Below are 19125 nucleotides of genomic sequence, written 5' to 3' on the forward strand. Positions count from 1 at the left end.
TAAATCCTTACCTCTGGTAAATTAGGCCAGAATTCACCCAGTGTAATCTGTTTTGGAGCAAGATGCCAGTCTCAGATGGAATTTTTCTATATGCTGTGTTCTGATCCCTTTTCCTTATGTTTCTTATGCTTCTGTGGGCTTGGGGTCTCATTACTGCAGCAAGGACCCATATTTCAAATGCATAAACTATCCCATTTTCTGTTGTTTGCATAAATGCACAACACACTGCAGGATTTCTTCTTGTCTCTACTGCCCATTTATATTACCCTCTAGCATCCCCTGATACTTTAGAAAACAGAAATCCTACAGATAACCCCTTTCCAATGTTACAGACATGCTGTTTTAGTTGTGCTAAACAGTGGTGACTCACACTTCCTTAACATTGTTCTGCAGTTTTACTTTCCCTAATGCAAATTTTTCTGAATGTTATGCTGTTATTCCATTAAATTCCCCACTGGGTCAAAATTACCAAGTTATTGGTGCATTAGGTAATTAAACCCACTTATCAAGATGGTTAATGGAGAACAGCACAGCTACTACTATGCAGGGGAACATATTTATATGCAAATGCCTATTGGTATTTACAAACAAATGTTTCCAAATTTATTTTGCATGCTCAAAGCAATAAGCTGAAGGCAAGAAGGGATTGACCTCAAGGAATGTATTTTGTGCAATACAGTAAAAATTTGTAATGGTCTCTAGCTTCAAGACATTGAATCAGGCCCAGTGCTTTAGAGTTTGTTTTTAAAATGTTTTCTTGAATTTCACAAATTTTAATAGATAAATTTCTGTCCATAATATTAATATTTCCACTACATACCTAAAACTTGTCACATTAATTAAATGAAATTGTAAATGTGTATTAACTGTTAAACCTACTATTTTATTTAGCCAGTTACAATAAGAAACACACTTCTCTATTTCTTGTGTCCTTGTTCTGACTAGGAGAAGGAATTGAAAAATATTGTTCCACGCTTTATTTATAGATAAAAGTTTTCACATTCATAATCTTAGAAAAACAACAGATGTGCAGAAGGTCTGAAGGCAAATTTGGTAATAACCTAACACACAGGTCCTTGTATTTCAATCTAACAAGTTTATAGGTAAAGCCTGGTATTTTTGCTAGCAGTTATGATTGACCTTTCTATTTTTTTTTCTCTATGAATGGTTTTCTAACTATCTCTATTAGTCTTGCAAAGAGAGAGCTACATCGGCACTGCAGACAATGGACCTAAATAAACTGTTGATTGGATTAAAATAGCTGTTGTGTTTGCTTGGATTCAGAATGAAAAATAGAAATTTTAAACACCTGTCAAACCACAGTATGGTTTTAAGAACATTGAATCATGTTACTTCATCCTATACTTTTAATGAGTTCATAATTTTTGTGTTTATATTTGTTGCATTTAAGATTACATAGGTCACATTTACCACTACTAAAATAAATTCTAACATGTCAAAATTTAATGAGGAAGTTGAGAATATTTTGGTATTTCTTCTTCAAAAACTTTGTCCTAGTAATCGTTCCTCAGATACCAAAATCTGTTTTTATAAGGACTGCTACAATTTCTTTGGCTATCCTGCTCAGCAATCTCAACCCTGTAACTAAAATTGTATTATGCTGATTTTAGTAGTTAACCAAAGGCAAATTAAATGAAGTTGTGTTGGGAGCAATGTGTGAATATCCTTGAATTCTTGGCAATAAAACAGAACATTGCCAAAAAATCCCACATGGTTAGGTAGAATACACAGAAGAAGGATCATTTGTGTGGAGTCCATGTAAACAGTGACATTTCCAGAAAGCTCACCATCAATATTCACTGCATTTAACAGCATGCTCATGATTTGCTTAGTGCCTTGTAAGGGAAGTTAGATGTACAACTCATGTATATTGCTGTTGTGATACATCTTAGAAACTTTTTAATAACTGGCAGCTGAGGGTGTCTCCTTTCATTGCACTAAAATTTGATATGGTTTAAAATATATTTATTTTCATGAGGAAAAAACAACCTAAAGAATAACTTATTGCTACTGTTTCCATCTTTTCATGAGAGACATTAGAAAATAAGTGTGGACAAGACATGTGCTTGGGCCACTGTAAAGAAGCAATTTTGGATTTGAAGCCAGGTGTCAGCACGGCCAAATACTTCTTGGGGATGAGGAATTTAAAAGTGTGGATTATCTGGCTGTGTTTTCACAGTTGTTTACTTCTGTGCATCTTACCTCCTGTGAGCTCAATGGCAATCTGAGCATTTAGGGCTTCGAGGCCAAAGTGATTCCTCAGGAAAAAAATCAATGCAAAAAGATACTGGATAGAGATTTCAGTAAATGGAAAGCTAAAATGCAGCTGTGGCTCGTTTAAATACAGGTTACCTTCAGAAGCCAGAGGTTATATTGCCTTTAAAGCACAGTGGGAAAATATTTCTAAAATTGGTAGGCGTGTCCTAATGTTTGCTCTTTGTGTGGCAAGTATGACTATAAATCAAATGATGGAATTTCTACTTTATTATTAAAATTTGCTGTGTTCACAGTGAAACCACTTGGCATGAGAGCCAAGTGTGTGACCTGAATTAGGATGTAGATTTCCTGCTGGAAATATACTGTGAAAACATGTGGCAATGTGCCAGAAAAAGGGGGAACAACAAAAAAAGGAAGGGATTCTGAAACCAGACGATAAAATACTGTGGGGAGATGCTGTTAAATAGAAACTGTTGCAAATAAAAATGTTTAATATGCATGCATAATTGAGAAATATGGATAAGAACATGATTTTAGGAAGGCTGTCACCTTTTGGGGAGAGCTCTTGCAGGTACAAAAGTATTTCCACAACACAAGAATATCCAAGTCCTAATTTTTAGCTTCTTTACTACTTCTTTAAAAAAATAGTTATATATACATTAATCCAGTGCTGCAAATGTGAAACATTGAGGGACCTCTTTTATAAAATGTGACATAATGAAGTGAAACACTTTGCCCTTCTCTAACTCTGTCTAAAAGGTTAACTTAGAAGTTACTGACTTCTCCTTTGTCTGGCTCCAGAGTTCTCTCTTCGGGATTAGAACTCTCTGGATGAAAAGTGAAGGCATTGACATAATATGTGTGCTAGTATGGATGCATCCTTGCTGGAGCAGTGGAAGATGCAGTGTAAAGGGTTGCAAAGGCTGCCTTTGTAACCCAATAAAGAGAGAAGAGGTAGTGTTTGAATAGGAATCCATCCTAGAGCTCAGTTCTCAGCTCTGTAATTTTCCTTCTGGCTAGGCTAAGTAAAGCAACCTAACTGTAGTGACATGAGCATTGGTAAATGCTCTTACAGGCCAGAATATTTGAGATACCAGTTCAGCTCAGGTAATGTGACCTATTCTGCAGTTGCAGTTGATCTTTACAGTCAGTGCAACACATCGGAAAAGTGCACACCACAGCGTCAAAGCTGATGAGTCACTTATCTCTGCAGGTTCACTGCTATTTTGAATGTTACTTCCAGGTGACAAACACTTTAGTCAGTGCCACTGCTCTTGGCTAGATAGCTAAAATCCCAAACAATGGCTGGAGTTCTCAGCTACTTGCCCAGATCATGTTCCCAGATTTTATTCACAAATATTTTTTTTATTCCACAAGAGAATCAAACAAAGAAAAGCATGGAAGCAAATTCTTCTGTCTTTGGGAGCATGCTAATGAACATATTCTGCCTGTGAATCCTCACATACTCTTTTCCACTTTGTGTCAACAAAAAGCTAATGTAATTTAATTTTTACAACTTGTAAATTAGCAGTATTGACCGAGCAGCCTTAGAGGAGCTATTCCACCCAAAAGTCATGTGACCTGCTAGACACTTCAACAGTACAGTTAAACTTAGCCAAATTCATGTAATCACAAGAGAAGAAGCATCTATTCTTGTTTCAGGAGGCAGATCCAAGTTAACTCTGTCTGCCACACTCTCTTCCCTTCTAGCTGCCTTGATGTTGCAGGAAGTCCCCTGTCAAGACTCAAGTCAGATCTTTAGTGTTCAGGTCTGCTCTTTCCTGCTTTCTTTCCCCTGGTAGCTGTGCTCACTTCCAGACATCTTTAAATTATGTTTCCATGAACCTGTCCATTGCTGCAAAGGATGTCTGAATCAAGAACAACAAAAGATGCTTTTACTTTTTGAATGCCTGATACTCATTGGAAGTGTCTGCACGTGTTCTCTCGTTTTAGGTCTTCCACCTGATGCTTGCAGCATGACTTGCAGTTTCCAAAAACACTGAAGTCCCATCAGCCATGTGCTAAGTTAATACACTTTTTTGTATCTGGAGATCAGGTAAGGAGTCAGTAGACTTCCTTTTTTCCTAGGCTCAGTTTTGGTGGCATGTTAGCTCTGGGAGTGTTCCATGAGCATGTACATCCCCACCCTTCTGTGTTCATAGGCCAGATAAGCTTAAGCTGGGTCTGTGCAGCAGCTGGTTACTCTGCATTTAAACATCTAAGTGAAATGACTACATCTCCAGTATTTTGCCTTACTGTGTTTTGTCACCATTCAGAACCACCTCACTCAAGCTTACGCTAACCACAGTGTGAGAGCTGCCTGTTTTTTGTACTGCTTTTTTTCTGAATTATTCTCTTGACATGTTTGATCTATCATTGCTTGACTATACTCCATTATATGCTGTCATACTCTTTCCAGCACTTGAAAACATAAGTATAGGGTAAAGTAGGCTACACAGTGGAGTTATGGCAATTTGGGAACCTGATGAAATTGCACACCATTGAAGTAAGCACAAATATACCAACTTTGTTGCCCGCCTCAGAACTACCAGCCATACTTGCTGAATCTACCTGGTTCTGTATGGCCTGAGTGTATCTTGTACAGCACTGTTTTGCTGGTAAATCACTCAGCAAAATTTTTACAAGAGCTTCCTTGCTTTGAAATTCTCTGTACTAAACTAAATGTTCTTACCCCCAGTACAAGAGCTCCAAAAGAGTGGAGATTTTGACTGCCCATGTGCTGTTGTCTCCCTGAGCCATTGATATTTTCCTAAGGCTAGAGTGTTGAAAAGGCCTTAGTGAAAAAATTGACAGCTTCACCAGCATTAGATGGTTTTCCTCCATTGTGCCTGGGACAATGGTAACTTCCTAATAATCTCCTATGTGTATAGGGAAGAGAGGTTTGAAAAGCAATAAATTGTGAGGTGAGATCAAAGAACACATTTTATCTGTAATTATGAGTATGGTGTAGGGAGAGATAAAATACCTGACAGTATTGCTGTGCTGGAATAGTGATCTGCAAAGGTTGTTAATTATTATGCTTCTTACCATCAATGTGATCTATGTTCTAAAGCAGCAGAATTGCAACAAAGTGAAAATCCTCTTCAGAATAACTTAATGTAACTTCAGATGGCTGTGCTTCTCATCAAATGATCTTATCCTGACATAGCACGCTGGACAGCATGGAACAGAAATTTACTCTTCCCACATCAAGAGGAAAGGGAGGATCAAGGTTTAACTGTGAAATGGGAATGAAAGGCTTTAGAGCCTTTCAGCTCCAAAGGATCTTGGTTCTGGTCTCAGTTTGTGTCCCAGCTCCAAGAATAAAAATTAATTTCTATTTGGCAACTGCTGAAAGAATTCAGAGGACAGAAGTAGGGAGCAAGGACCTCAACCTCTTTGTTCCCCAGCATATCTCCCAGCCAGCCTCTTCCACAGCAAATCTGTGGGTAGTCTCAAATTTAGGGTAGAAACCAGCACAAGCTCCCTCCCTCACCAAGGTCCTGATGGGCAGGCAGTTAACCCATTGCTGCAGGTTATAATTTCAAACACTTCCATTGAAGAATTAAAGCCCAACTTGGTAATTTTCTGGGTTAGTCTGCAGTTACCCACTCTTCACTTAAAGAGGGGACTGCACAACTGCTTAAAAATGACAGGTGATCTCACCTGTCCTATGTATAGCTGGATCAGTTCTGCAGAATATTCATGAATGCCAATGTAGTTGAAGCAATAGCACTTTTTGTCATATCCAGAGCTGGTACTGAGAAAGTCCCCTCCAGGAAACTGATGCTCAGGTCCTTTGGAAAGCAGTACACAGATTCACAAACAGCAGGAAGAGGACACACATCTTAAAGCTGTATCTGAAACATTAACTGTGACTTTTAAAAAGAATTTGTTGACTTGTTGTATTTTTAAAATACAAAATATTTTATTTTTTTCCCTTAGAAATTAAATATATTACTATCTCACATAATCAAATTCCCTTTTAAAAGGAATACTGTACATGGCTCTGTAGGAAACATGTTGCTCTTTCTACTTTAAAAACTAATATTCCCGAGCCAGTAATCTGTCGGTCAGGATATCGGCTTTTGGGATATATCCTTGCGGATTTTCAGGGGCAGCCAGGAATAAATTGTAACTGAGTTTTAAATAGGATGGTGTGGCGCTGCTGCCCATTTGCGGCACATCTGTGTGTTTCAATCGGTTTGCTGGCGGTCAGCAGCCACAAGCGGCAGCCCAGCTGTGAGGTTCGGAGCCATGCCCACCCTCAGCAGCTCTGAACCCTTCCCCGCGGGAGGGTTCGGTGCGATGGAGGATGTGCGGCTGCCGCTGCCGGGGATGCTCATCCCGGCCCCGCCGCTCCCCTTCCCTCGCCGCGCTTTCGCTTTCACTTCTGCCGCCCCTGGGCAGCGCTTCCCCGCGGGGTTCGTGCGCTGAGCAGCTCGTGCTGAGGTGGGATGCTTCCAGACACAGGGAGACAAAGCCCGCAGAGGTGAGTCGGCAAAATTCTTCACTTCATAGAAATAAATGTGAATATCGAGGTGCAAAGTGTTGCTCAGGTGTTTGGGTGATTTCCTTGATCCTGGATTTCTCTTAGCTTGCAAGTTAGCCAAGTCAGTGCTAGTTTTTAAAGTTCTTGCTCATAATGTTAGAATTGTATTTCTTTCTTTTGCCCATCTGAAACGCTGTACCTGAAGTTTGATAATGGATGTGCTTTCTTCACTGGACCCCCACACAAAGCTAAAACACCTAAAGCTGATTCCAGATCTGTTGCAATGAAAAAACCAGGAAAAGGCAGCCCATTGGGCCTCGCTGGAAGCCAGCCAAAGAGCCTGTTTCGTGATTGTGCAGTACATTTATTCTGCCTTTCAAACTTAAAGGTGAGCTGGCAACAATTGCTGCAGAGCCCTGCAGCTGTCTGATCACCCTAACACAAACCCTGAGAATGATGCAGACCAGGATGCAAGCTTCTGTCACAGAAAAGCTTCCCTTTCGTTTTCCTTAGTGTTTCCAGCTGTTGGGGTGCAGAGGAAAGAGGTGGGACAAGTGGTCCTTTATTTTTGTCAGCTACAGGCACGTGGGTGCTGTGTTTGGCAGCAGCTGTAGGGCAGGTTGTCTACAGGACCAAGGGTTTGCTGTCCCCTCTTCTTCCCCATTAACCAGTGGCAGAGGAATGGAGAGCTATGAAAGCTGCAGGATGTGGGTCAGCCTGACATGCAGTACCCAACAGGGAATTGTTTTTTCATTAAGGTTTATTTTAAACCACCTTTGGTTGTCCTTTGTGTGTGCCTTTACAACATTTTATGTCCCTCTATCCCTTGCTTGTGTCCCCATCCCACTGGATTATACAAATGTATCTCCTTAGATGGCCAGGTTGCTTCCAAAAGGGCAGCCATGAGGTTCCCCTCTGGCCACTATAATGTGACTTTTTGTCACTGAAGCAGTCCTAATGCATGCCCTCTGAAAAGGCAGGTCAGCTACGGAGACAAACTCTGCTGGGGTCTGACCTGCAGAGCTCCTGTTTGGCTGCAGGTTGCAGTGTCAATTCCTGAGAGTGTTTTGTTATGCTAGTGGAAATTTGTCTCTTGTAAAACATCAGTTAAAGATGAACTTTTCTTTTCTTCTACAAATATGCTGGTTTAATTTCTCTTCTCATTTCTTGTTTCATTGTTTGCTAAAGTCCAGTGATCCAATGTGCTCAAAGCTCAATAATATTAATTAAGCACAGGTTCCTAGCAAAGGAAAATGGGAGCTGTAGAAGTCAGAAAGCTCATACTTCCCATGAGCTAGTATTTTGAGAAGCTCTTCTAGCTTCCTGTTGAGTCTAGGCAGGTTTATTCCCATCTATAGCCTGTTCTGTACTGGGGCAATAACAGCCTTCTCTGCCTGGGAGCCCATCCTGCTGAGACTGAACTCATTGGGAGATTGAGGTTGGTAGGTCAGTTCCAAGTTTGTTGACAGAAGGCCATACAGATATGTGTGTATCAAGGCTGTGGAGACATTTTAAGCAACAGGGTTGAAAGTATAAGCTTTCTATTTTTTAAAAAAAGAAAAAATTGAAGGCAGGAACCTAAGCTTACTCTCCTCTGCTAAAGCATGAAAAAACCACTCTGGGATGCACTTGTCTACTAAAGATTAATTCTGTAGAGAATAATATGGAAGATACAAAGGACTCTTCTTTTGATTAGAAGAAATGCCATTTAATTAGACAAGCTCTATGACTCAGAAGGCTAGTCAAACCCTTCTGAGCTCTTACAGCTCTGTTCTGGTCAGAATTTATATGGAATTAATTTTCTTCCTTGTGCAATAAAGTTTCATTACAAGATCACTAGGTGAATTTAAATCAAATAGATACTAAATTGAAAATGAACAAAATATGAAAAAGCCTAATATTCATTAGAAATGCAATGACAAAACTGGTAGAGCCATTGAAAATTAGAGTTTAAATGTTGATATCCTAATCTAAATGACCAAAATATCCTGAGTGGAGTATATAAATTCTTAAATGTGTACATTTTCCTGAAAGTATTTGGATAAATATATTGGAACTATGGGCAGTGTCTCTTCTACACCTTGACTCTGTTCCATTTCTTTCTCTGGTTAGGTTGGTACTGGTTTATTTTATGTGTTCTTACTTTCTTATATATGTTTCTACAGCCTGATATTCTTTCTTTCTGTATAAGATAGAGTGACAGTTAGAATTTTGTGTGATTGGCTTTTAAAATAGAAACTGTCAAGAACAGTAAAAGAAAGAAGTGGTATATTATGCATTTTTACTGCACATAACAATAAATATTTTATATGTAATTAAGCTCAGAGATCAATTACTAACATTGAGAGGTTTATGTACAATTTGTCATATTTATTGTATTTTATTAATGTTAAAGCAATGCAAAATTAATCAGAAAAGAGAAAGTGATGGGAAATTTTCATTTATAATAGGTAAAGTTGGTAGCTTTTTGAACATATCTATTTTTATGTAAGACAATATTGCTTTTCAATAAAAGTCTTTATTTAGAGAGATTATTAGACATAACTCATCTGAATAAATGAATGCAGAAAAAAATTCATGGATTAAAAACACCAACTGTTTGTTCACTATGAAATCACATACTTTTTTAAGCCTTGCTTGCCTTCAGTTGAAGATGCAAGTCATGTCAAAATGATTGTAATTTGCAGTGTTTGTTTTGCCTTTACAGATAGAATGATGCCAAACGCTATTCTTTGGTGGAGCAGCTTGTATGTCAGACTGATGTTTGTGTTCTGGCCATGTGCATCAGCTGGAAAGCAATGTCATATCCAAAATGAAATGGCTGACTGCAGTCACCTAAAGCTGACTCAAATTCCCTCTGATCTCCCAAACAATATAACGAGTTTGGACATTTCTCATAACCAGCTAAGACAGCTAGGCCCTGCAAATCTGACCAAGTACAGCCAGCTGGTTTACTTGAATGCAGGCTACAACAGCATCTCTAAACTGCAACCAGAACTGTGCCAAAATGTGCCCCTTTTGCAGATTCTGAAGTTAGAACATAATGAATTGTATAAGCTCCCTGACAAAGTCTTTTCTTCCTGCACCAACCTGACTGAGCTCAATCTGGGATTCAACAGACTAAATATAAAAAATGATCCTTTCAAAACCCTGAAGGTAAGAGTTAGAAATACGCCTTTTCATGTAAATAAAGTATAAATGGGGAATTTACTGTATTTTCCAGTGTGTATACAAAACTGCTGCCTTTGTATCTCAAAATACCCAACATATAATCTTTCACTGATTTTTGCTGAAGAAGAGGCCTTGTGGCTCCTTCTGTTATGGCACGTTGGAGTCTCAGTCATCTTTGTGAGTCAATGGTCTCCATTCCTTTTCCTGTGTTGCATCCCTTTGAAGCACCTCTCCATGCAGGATATGTGCTGAGCCAATAGCAGCAGCAGATTATGAGAATAGCAGCAAAGTGGATGGTGTGGAATCTGAGCTGCCTGGTAGCTTAAATTTCAGAATTTTAGCTGGTAGCCTAAATTCTCAAGGTTGAGGTTTAACTATTCAAACCAGGAAGGCCAGTGCTTAGGCTGAAGGTAGTATCTCTCAGGACTCCAAGAACTTCGAAAGAGTAAAAATGTTTTTATTGTACCTTTGCTTTCTCTGGTAGTTTACATGTGGTTAAATATTCTTGTCTGTAGCAGAGATTGGGGGACCACCATCAGAAAGCAGGAAGGGAATATTTCACTGTCTTTGCACCAGGAAGGAATCATGTAAAAGGAAAAGGCTAAGGACAAAAAAAAGTAAAGACCATTTGTAGGTACTAATTATCACTCAGTGTTCTTATGAGTGTGCATGTGGTTTTGACTAGGTCTGAACTTTTCTGTTGAACTATTCCAGTTCAGTTACATAAAGTATTGTAAATAAAGCTTGTATTGTAGGACTGCTAACACAACTTAATTCAAGTGAGTTCAGCCAGCTTCCATGCTGGGAACTTCACCTTCCTTATTCCATTTATGGGGCTGGACCATGCTGAAAAGATGTTTAATACTGCAGTAGTTGTAACTGCAGCCAGCGGTTGGCTTTTGCATTTATCACTTTATCTGAGGCAGGAGGGTCTCCAGCAAATTAAGGAACTTTAACTAAATCTACTTTGGTTTGCAGTAGATACTTTAGCAGGTCAATACCATTAATACCAGGAAAGTTACTGGTGTGAAAGGTACAGAATGCTTCTGCCAGCAGGAGCTTGAAAGCTGCCATTTCTCCATTACAAATTTATTTTAAGTGTAGTATTACAACTAGTTTCTAACCAATTATACTCTAATGGACTATTTCTAATTTTTTTTTTGTGTATTACATAAAATAAAAATGAAAAAAAAATTATACTTTTTCTTGCATCTTCTCTCCAGAACTTGAATATTTTGGACCTATCTCATAATTCTTTGAAGTCAGCCAATTTAGGATTGGAGCAACAGTTGGAGAAACTCCAGGAGCTCATGTTGGGTCGTAACCAAATTACGGAGTTGAAAAAAGAAGACTTCAGTTTTCTAAGCAATACCTCATTGAATAGTCTTGATTTGTCATCAAATCCACTAAAAGAGGTAGGAAGCACTTCAACAGAAATTTAACAGGTTTAAGTATAATATGGAACTATCCTGATTTACCCTTTATGGTTGTATGGCATTTACAGTACAATTTTGACCCACTGAAGTCCAAAACACATTCTATTTTATACACCATCACTCCTGACCTCCAGCAGTGATTTATAGAATTCTTATTTTGCCACTGAAATCAGCACAGGCTGGCTTCATACAGGCTGGTTCCATGTAGATCAGAGGTCTTAAGCAAGACCTAAATCAAGATGCTCTAAGAATCCTTACCAAATATTTTCTGTGCAGAACTTTATTTGCATGTGCTGAAGGTGAAGGGCTGGCACATTTTCTAAGTTGGTAAAAAGTGTGGTACTATGCAATTCTGGTTATACAATCTAGGTTTCACTTCCCAGTTAATAAAGGAGAGCTTTCACTTGTGGCTATGGGAACCCCAGAGAAATAATTATTCCAGAAACATATACTCACTGCTTTAAAAAAAAACCGCATAGGTGCTTTGTCTTCCATCTACCTCACTGTGCCCTCTGATCTGCTCCTCAGAGTTAGGATTCTTTGAAGAGTGACAGTAAGTGTGGCTATTCTAAACTGGCTGACCCTCAGCATACAAATATTGAATATGCATTGAATTTCCTTGGTTAATTTGGTTTTGTTTGCTTCTTTTGATTTGTTTCCCAGTTGATTGATCTCTAAAAAATATGTACATTGAATCTACAAGAATATTTTAAGGTGGTATAAGTTTGTATCAGTGCTATGAGTGAATCCCATCATCCTCTTTTGCTTGGACGCTTCATCCCTCTCTCTTTCTGATACCAGCTTTTATGAGACCATGTGCTGGATCCCTGGGGAAACTATACTGTTTTGGCTTGGTTAGCCTGTAGTCACACTGGTTCCCTACCTGGTGCACTGTGTGACTGCATGTAGGGCTATTCTGGCACAAAGGTACAGGGTGTGGATGAGTAAATGGCATTACTCCTTTCTCATGCATTGCTGCTTTGTGCCACTTTCAGCTGCTCTGGTTTTACAGTACTGCTATCTAGAAAGTGGCCTTATGTATTTGAATCATTCTGACAAATGGAGTATTTAATCTCTCAACAATATCTTTATCAAGATGAGGGGCCAGGCCTATGATAAAAGCTTGTGATCCATATTGTGAAAGCAAGTGTGTAGTACTAGATTTCATAGTAGCTTCTGCTTGCACAGAGAAACTGGGTTTCTTCTTGTTTATCTGCAGACCTAAGAACTACTAAATTAGTATATCTAGCAGATACCAATAACAGAAAGCTGAAGAAAGATATTAAAAATTTTAAGATACTTCTAGAGAAGGAGTTTTGGTCATTGGATACAAATTTGCATCTCACTATGCGGCTTTCTATCTTTTTCTAAAATAATACTGCTCAGATTCATGATAATCATGTTATAGATGATAGAACTATTGTCACAAGAAGTGTAAACTCCAAAAAACTGTTTGTCTGAACTTGGCTGTGAAGCAATCTGGGTGTAGAAGTTCTATTCTGCTTGAAAATCTCATTTGAAAATGTTTCCAAGCTTTCATTTTATTGGTCAACTTTCTTACACAATCCTCTTGTTCAGGTCAAGACTTTTTTTTTTCTTGTCCTTTCAGTTTCATACGGGATGTTTCCATTCAATTGGAAATCTGTTTGGCCTCATACTGAACAATGTTGAACTTTATGAAAACCGCACAAAGAAACTTTGTATGGAATTATCAAACACAGCAATTCGAAACCTCTCACTGAGTCATGTGAAACTTTCCTACATTGGCAACTCAACTTTCCAGGGACTGCAAGGAACAAATCTTACAATTTTAAACCTTTCCCAAAATTCTCTCTCTGCCTTAGAAAATGACTCATTTCAGTGGCTTTCAAGTTTACAATATTTAAACCTGAAGCTTAATAATATTCACATATCATCACGTTTATTTTATGGATTATCCAGCCTTAAATATTTGAATCTCATAAACTCAATTACTGGGAAAATTGAAGATTTTTCTTTTCATTGGCTATACCACCTAGAGTACCTTATAATGGATAATAACAATTTTCCAGGAATTACTGCTAATACGTTCACAGGTCTGAACAACCTGAAATATCTGAGTCTCTGCAACTGCAACATAAACTTACAAAGAATAACTAATAAAACATTTTCATCACTTGCTAATTCTAGTTTACAGGTTCTCAACCTCACTAAAACCAGAATCTCTACAATAGAAAATGGGGCATTTTCCTCCCTGGGACACCTGAGAATTCTTGATCTTGGTCTCAATGAAATTAGTCAACAGCTTACGGGTCATGAGTTTAAAGGTCTCAATAATATAGAAGATATTTATCTTTCCTATAACAAAAACTTGACTTTGCAAAGTGAATCATTCATTTTTGTCCCAAGCCTTCGAAAACTGATGCTGAGTAAGGTAGGCTGCAGTAATCTGGCACTTTCTCCTTCACCTTTTCATCCTCTACGAAACCTGACTATCCTGGACATAAGCAACAACAACATAGCAAACATAAAAGAAGATTTGTTCGATGGACTTGACAAACTTGACATCCTGGATTTGCAGCACAATAATTTAGCCCGACTTTGGAAACATGCAAATCCAGGTGGTCCTGTTCTTTTTTTAAAAGGTCTTCCCAATTTGCAAATTCTTAATTTAAAATCAAATGGGCTTGATGAAATTCCAGTTCAGGTTTTCAAGGACCTATTTCAATTAAAACACTTGGATTTAGGATCGAATAATTTGAATTTGCTTCCAGCAACTCTGTTTGATGACCAGGCCTCCCTGAGTTCATTGAACCTTCAAAAAAATCTGATAACCTCAGTTGAAGAAAAAGTATTTGGCCCACCTTTCAGGAGCTTGAAAATACTAGAGATGGATTCCAATCCCTTTGATTGTACCTGTGAAAGCATTGCTTGGTTTGCTGATTGGCTTAATAAGACCCAAGTAGAGATACCTGGACTGAGGTCCCAGTACATTTGCAACACCCCACCTAAATATCATGGCAGTCTGGTTTTGTATTTTGATACTTTAGCCTGCAAAGACAGTGCTCCATTTCAACTTCTTTTTGTGATCTCTTCCACTTTTGTGATACTACTCATTTTTATTGTCCTTACCATCCATTTTGAAGGGTGGAGAATAGCTTTCTACTGGAATATTCTAGTCAATCGAATGCTTGGTTTTAAAGAATTTGAGAGACAACAGGAACAGTATGATTATGATGCTTACATTATTCATGCAAAAGAGGACCAGAATTGGGTGTCCAAAAATTTCATGTCCCTGGAAAAAAATAACCACTTTGAAATCAAGTTTTGTTTAGAAGAACGGGATTTTGAAGCAGGTGTATCTGAATTTGAAGCCACAATTGACAGCATAAGAAGGAGCAGGAAGACTATTTTTGTTGTGACTGAACACCTGTTACAGGATCCGTGGTGCAAAAAGTGAGTAGGATATAAATTTTATCTGTAAGGGGGAAAATGGATGTTTTAGCAGGATCATTTTTAATTGTAATTTAAGAAAAATCGAATTTAATTAAAAATCTACAAAATCTACTTCAATATATTTACCTAATATATTGATACTTCAGAATAATTCCTAAGTTAATGAAGTTAATTGTTTCATACATACGATATTGTACATTGGAATATCTAAGTCAATGTTTAGGCATTTTCTTGGGTGTTTTTTGTGGTTTGTTTGAGCTGTTTGTTTGGATTTTTTGTTTATTTGTTTTGTGTGTTAGGGGTTTTTTTGTTTGGTTAGTTTGTTGGTTTTCTTCTTGGTTTTGGTTTTGTTTTTTTGGGGTGGGGTCTTCTCTTCTGTTTCTTTTGTTTCTAGAAGTCAGGCTGCCACCTTTGCAGATTGCTTTCCTTAAAATTACACATTTGAAGAAGAGCAACAATTAGCAACACCATTAGTATCAAAAGATGATTTTTGTTTGCCTTTAAATTAGTCATTTCACCATTCTTGTATAGTGGTCTCATAAAGAAAGGGATTTTGCTACACAAGGCTATATCAGGACAGTAGACTTAGGTTATATTTTTAGAGCAATATTTTTTTTTTTTTTTAGTTAGAGGCAACTAATTTAAGAAAAATAATAACCATTGTATGTCACAAAATAGACATTAAGACCCCTGTCAAGAACTGTTTGTCTTCTTCTTTCACATAAAATAAAACATTGATTTTTGTATTATTTTTGCTTCAGTTTCAAGGTATATCAAGCTCTTCAGCAAGCTATTGAACAAAGTCGGGACTCCATCATACTGATCTTTCTTGATGATATCCAAGATTACAAGTTGTACCATGCACTTCAACTGAGAAGAGGAATGTTCAGATCCCGCTGCATCTTGAACTGGCCAGCCCAGAGAGAACGAGTCAGTGCATTTCATCAGCAATTAGTGATGGCACTTAAATCTAAAAGTAAAGTGCACTGATTTTTGAACTACAGTTTTGAATTATGGGGTCATTTTTGTCATCCTGTAAATACACATAGGAGTCACTATAATTTAAATTTATTTGTTTATATTCATGTTTTTGCTGATATTTTAATTCAGCTGCACTGAAGTGACGTTAGAAGGGATCATGGTGGATATTCATTTCAATCAGTGTATTAAAAATGTGGTAGAAATTCTGAAGAGCAGAGACAATCACTGATATTCTAGGAAATTATGTAGGGTAGAAAAGACATAGACTCTCTAAGGGGATATATAAAAACAAATGCATTAATGATGAAACAAGAAATTATTTGTAGAATGTAGAGTGGACACTACCACTTGCTTTTGAAATATGGGGGATTCAGTGCCTCAAACTGGAAAGCTTTCCTTGTGAAGCACAGTAAGTAACACAGAAAATTACTTCTGTAATTCAAACCAAGAAATATAGCCTTTTTAAAGTTTTAAAACCTTTGTGATTATGTCTTCTGTGGGGGCTAATACTGGTTGCTGTCAAAAAGTGACTTTCAGGCTGATGAGTCAACTGATTTAATAAATTTGGTATAAGGAAAAAAATTTTTTTTGCTCTTCTCTGGTGAAATTCAGAGAGCTGTCAGAGAGACTGTCACCATGATTCTTAGAATGCAACACAAAACTGTATGCCTGTACACAGAACTTGAAATCAATATGAAGAATGGCCAAGGCACAGCTGCTGTACCTGTATAAAATGGATAAAGACACAGATATTTTAATTATATGTTGGATCCCAGAAACCTGGTTTTTTTGAGCTTTCTGTGCTTTCTGGCACTGACCCCCTGGAGAACACTGCTTTTGACCTGAGGCCTTGAAGAAGGTTTCTAAATCTGAGTGATGGAGTTAAAGTCACGGGTGTGTAGTTAAATAGAAGTGTGTGATTTCAAATGGTGAAGGGTTTTTAATTTGAGGTTTTTATAATACAGTAATAGGTATGGGACAAGGTGGAGGATTTTGGGTGGTGTCTCTTTTTGGTGTTCATCTTCCTTCTTCATGATTTCAGGTAGTAGTTTCTAGTTGGACATTAGTGCTGCACTGCGGCTCACAGGAATTTAGTTATTGGGTCAAAAGTATAAATAATATAGGTGTTAATTCTCTATTGGATTGTTTAGCTCTAAGAGACCTTGTAGCTAGCTAGGTTCACCTCCAGTTTGCTCGCTTCTAGCTGGAAGCTGCAAGTGTTGTCTCCGTACTTTAGATAAGATTTAATAAACAACCAAGCCCAAACACGAGAAATTTTGTCTCCTTCATGTTTTTTAATCCTGGCTTTGAGTGAAGACAGAAGAAACTTCAGACAAGCCACTGGCAGCTAAAGAAATCTGATAGAATTCTGTAGTTTAATTTCTTGCACATTAACTAGTTTGATTTTTTTTCCTGAACATATTTTACAGAAATGTGGGCTAGATGGCAATTGCCAGGGCATTAAGGTTCAAACATATGGTCTAGAAGCTTGATCTGGAGAGAGAGCTGAGACTGAGCAAAAGGTGCTTTGCAAGGGTGTTTATAACATTTAACACTGGCTAAAATGGTGAGTCTGAGCACAAGTTCTTGTAAAATAGACACAAGGCAGTAATTTGTATATTTTTGTTAATATTTAATTGCTGCTTCAATTGCTGCTTATAAACTTTGTCAGCTTTTAGTAGGTCTGTCTGTGATCCTTCAGTAGCTCAGGAATATTTTTAAACTGCTTTTTCCCCCTAGCATTTCCCTCAACTTCAATTCCACTATTGCTACAAGAAAGCTGCTTTACTGCTTTAGAAAACAGTCCTATATTCAAAATTTTAAACAGCTTTTCTCATTAGTTGCTATATCTATAGATAAAAAAACATTGGGTTTTAACGGGTTTCCTATGTTCCATGATGATAAAAATGTAAACAAGACAAATAAATAGTGAAATAAGATTTTTCATGCACTGGAATAGTAAAGGGGATGCAGGTGTCTTCACTTGCTTGGGAAGTCCAGAGTGAAAACAAACCAGGCTTTGTTTACAGCTGAAGTGATAGATGATGGTTCCCTAATTACAGTAATAGGATTATCCCCATTGTGATGCTTTCATCTCATCTTTCTTACCTTTTCAGGCGAAGTGACAAATTCTTTCTTCATGCTTAGGCCATGAAAGTTGAGGAGGCAAGTTGGTAATTATGGTGTGCCAGGTATGCACCATGTCAATTGTTCTTCCTCTTATTTAAAGACTAACATGTGACAGGGTTCCTATCCTAAATCTGCAATGACACATAGATGCAGAATTTCTTTTTCCACATCAATATAAATTGTTTAGAAAATGCTAGTAGGTCACATGGATATTAAAAATGACATAAAGATGAAGAGAATGCATGGAGAAATACTGTGGTGAAATGTTATACACGACATCAGACTAGATGATCAAATGGTCTTTTCCAACCTTAGAGCCTGACAAATGACAGCATGTCTAATTCATAAAGATTTTTCTAGTTACTACAAAAGCCCCCCAAACTGGTTTCAGAACAGGGAAAAAATATTTTGAATGCTTAGTTTTGTAATACAGCTAGGAATACAAACAAGAAGTACTTGGTAATGAATAAAAACTCCCTTTAAATTATAAAAATATGATTAATACATTCTAAACAATTCTAGATTCAGTTCAAAATAATTTACCACAGTAAAAGACATTATATAGGTTCAAAATGAGAATAAGACTAATATATTTAAAAAAAGCCACAAAAGTAATAATCACAAAGCTGGTGGTAATCATGAGTTATACCAGACCTAAAATTTTCCTATAAGTTTTCCTTGTTTTTCTGAAAGTTACCTACTTCTGCTTCTGAGATTTGTTTGACAGTTTTATTGAGAGTAAATAAATGGGATTACCATGGCTAAGAGTTGTAAGTGCTTTCAGGATTCACAGTCTGTGTCTGAGCTGGCCAGTCTCTTTGCAGTGAGCAGCATCAGATTGTATTATGCTGATTTGCTGATGAGTTGAATGCCAAATAAATGAAAAGTAGTTCCAAATTTGTAATATCAAAGACTGCATAAGACTAAAGAGGAGCTGTTTGCATTGAAAGCAGAATATGTAAAGGGCTTAAATGAGGCTCAAGTCTGGAGATCTGGAATGGTACCTGACTATTTCTGCAGATCTTGAATGACAGGGTGTCATGGTTTAGGAAGAGTATCCCCCAATTTAGTGTTCTAAACTGCTTGCTCCCTCCTCCCTTCCCCTGGAAGGCTGGAGAGCAGAACTGGAGGCACAAAAGGTAAAGATCAGGGGTTGAGATAAAAACAATTTACTTGAAAAAGCAGTGACACAAAAACCAAACAGTAACATGAACAATATTAATAACAGCGTGTACACGAGAG

The 19125-nt window shown here is 37.6% G+C and overlaps 1 protein-coding gene across 2 annotated transcripts; it reads left to right on the forward strand.

Moving 5' to 3' along the window:
- The first annotated feature begins 6544 nt into the window (after positions 1 to 6544).
- TLR3 (toll like receptor 3) lies at positions 6545 to 17668 on the forward strand. Of its 2 annotated transcripts, XM_056490394.1 has the most exons (6): positions 6545 to 6730; positions 6936 to 7118; positions 9438 to 9886; positions 11125 to 11316; positions 12947 to 14772; positions 15534 to 17668. In XM_056490394.1, the coding sequence occupies exons 3-6, from the start codon at positions 9443 to 9445 to the stop codon at positions 15760 to 15762; spliced, it is 2691 nt and encodes an 896-aa protein (XP_056346369.1). In that variant the 5' UTR covers positions 6545 to 6730; positions 6936 to 7118; positions 9438 to 9442; the 3' UTR covers positions 15763 to 17668. The 2 variants fall into 2 exon arrangements, with proteins under 2 accessions (XP_056346369.1, XP_056346368.1); XM_056490393.1 differs by lacking the exon at positions 6936 to 7118.
- Positions 17669 to 19125: the final 1457 nt, after the last annotated feature.

Source organism: Oenanthe melanoleuca, chromosome 4 (assembly GCF_029582105.1).
Source record: "Oenanthe melanoleuca isolate GR-GAL-2019-014 chromosome 4, OMel1.0, whole genome shotgun sequence".
NCBI lineage: Eukaryota > Metazoa > Chordata > Aves > Passeriformes > Muscicapidae > Oenanthe > Oenanthe melanoleuca.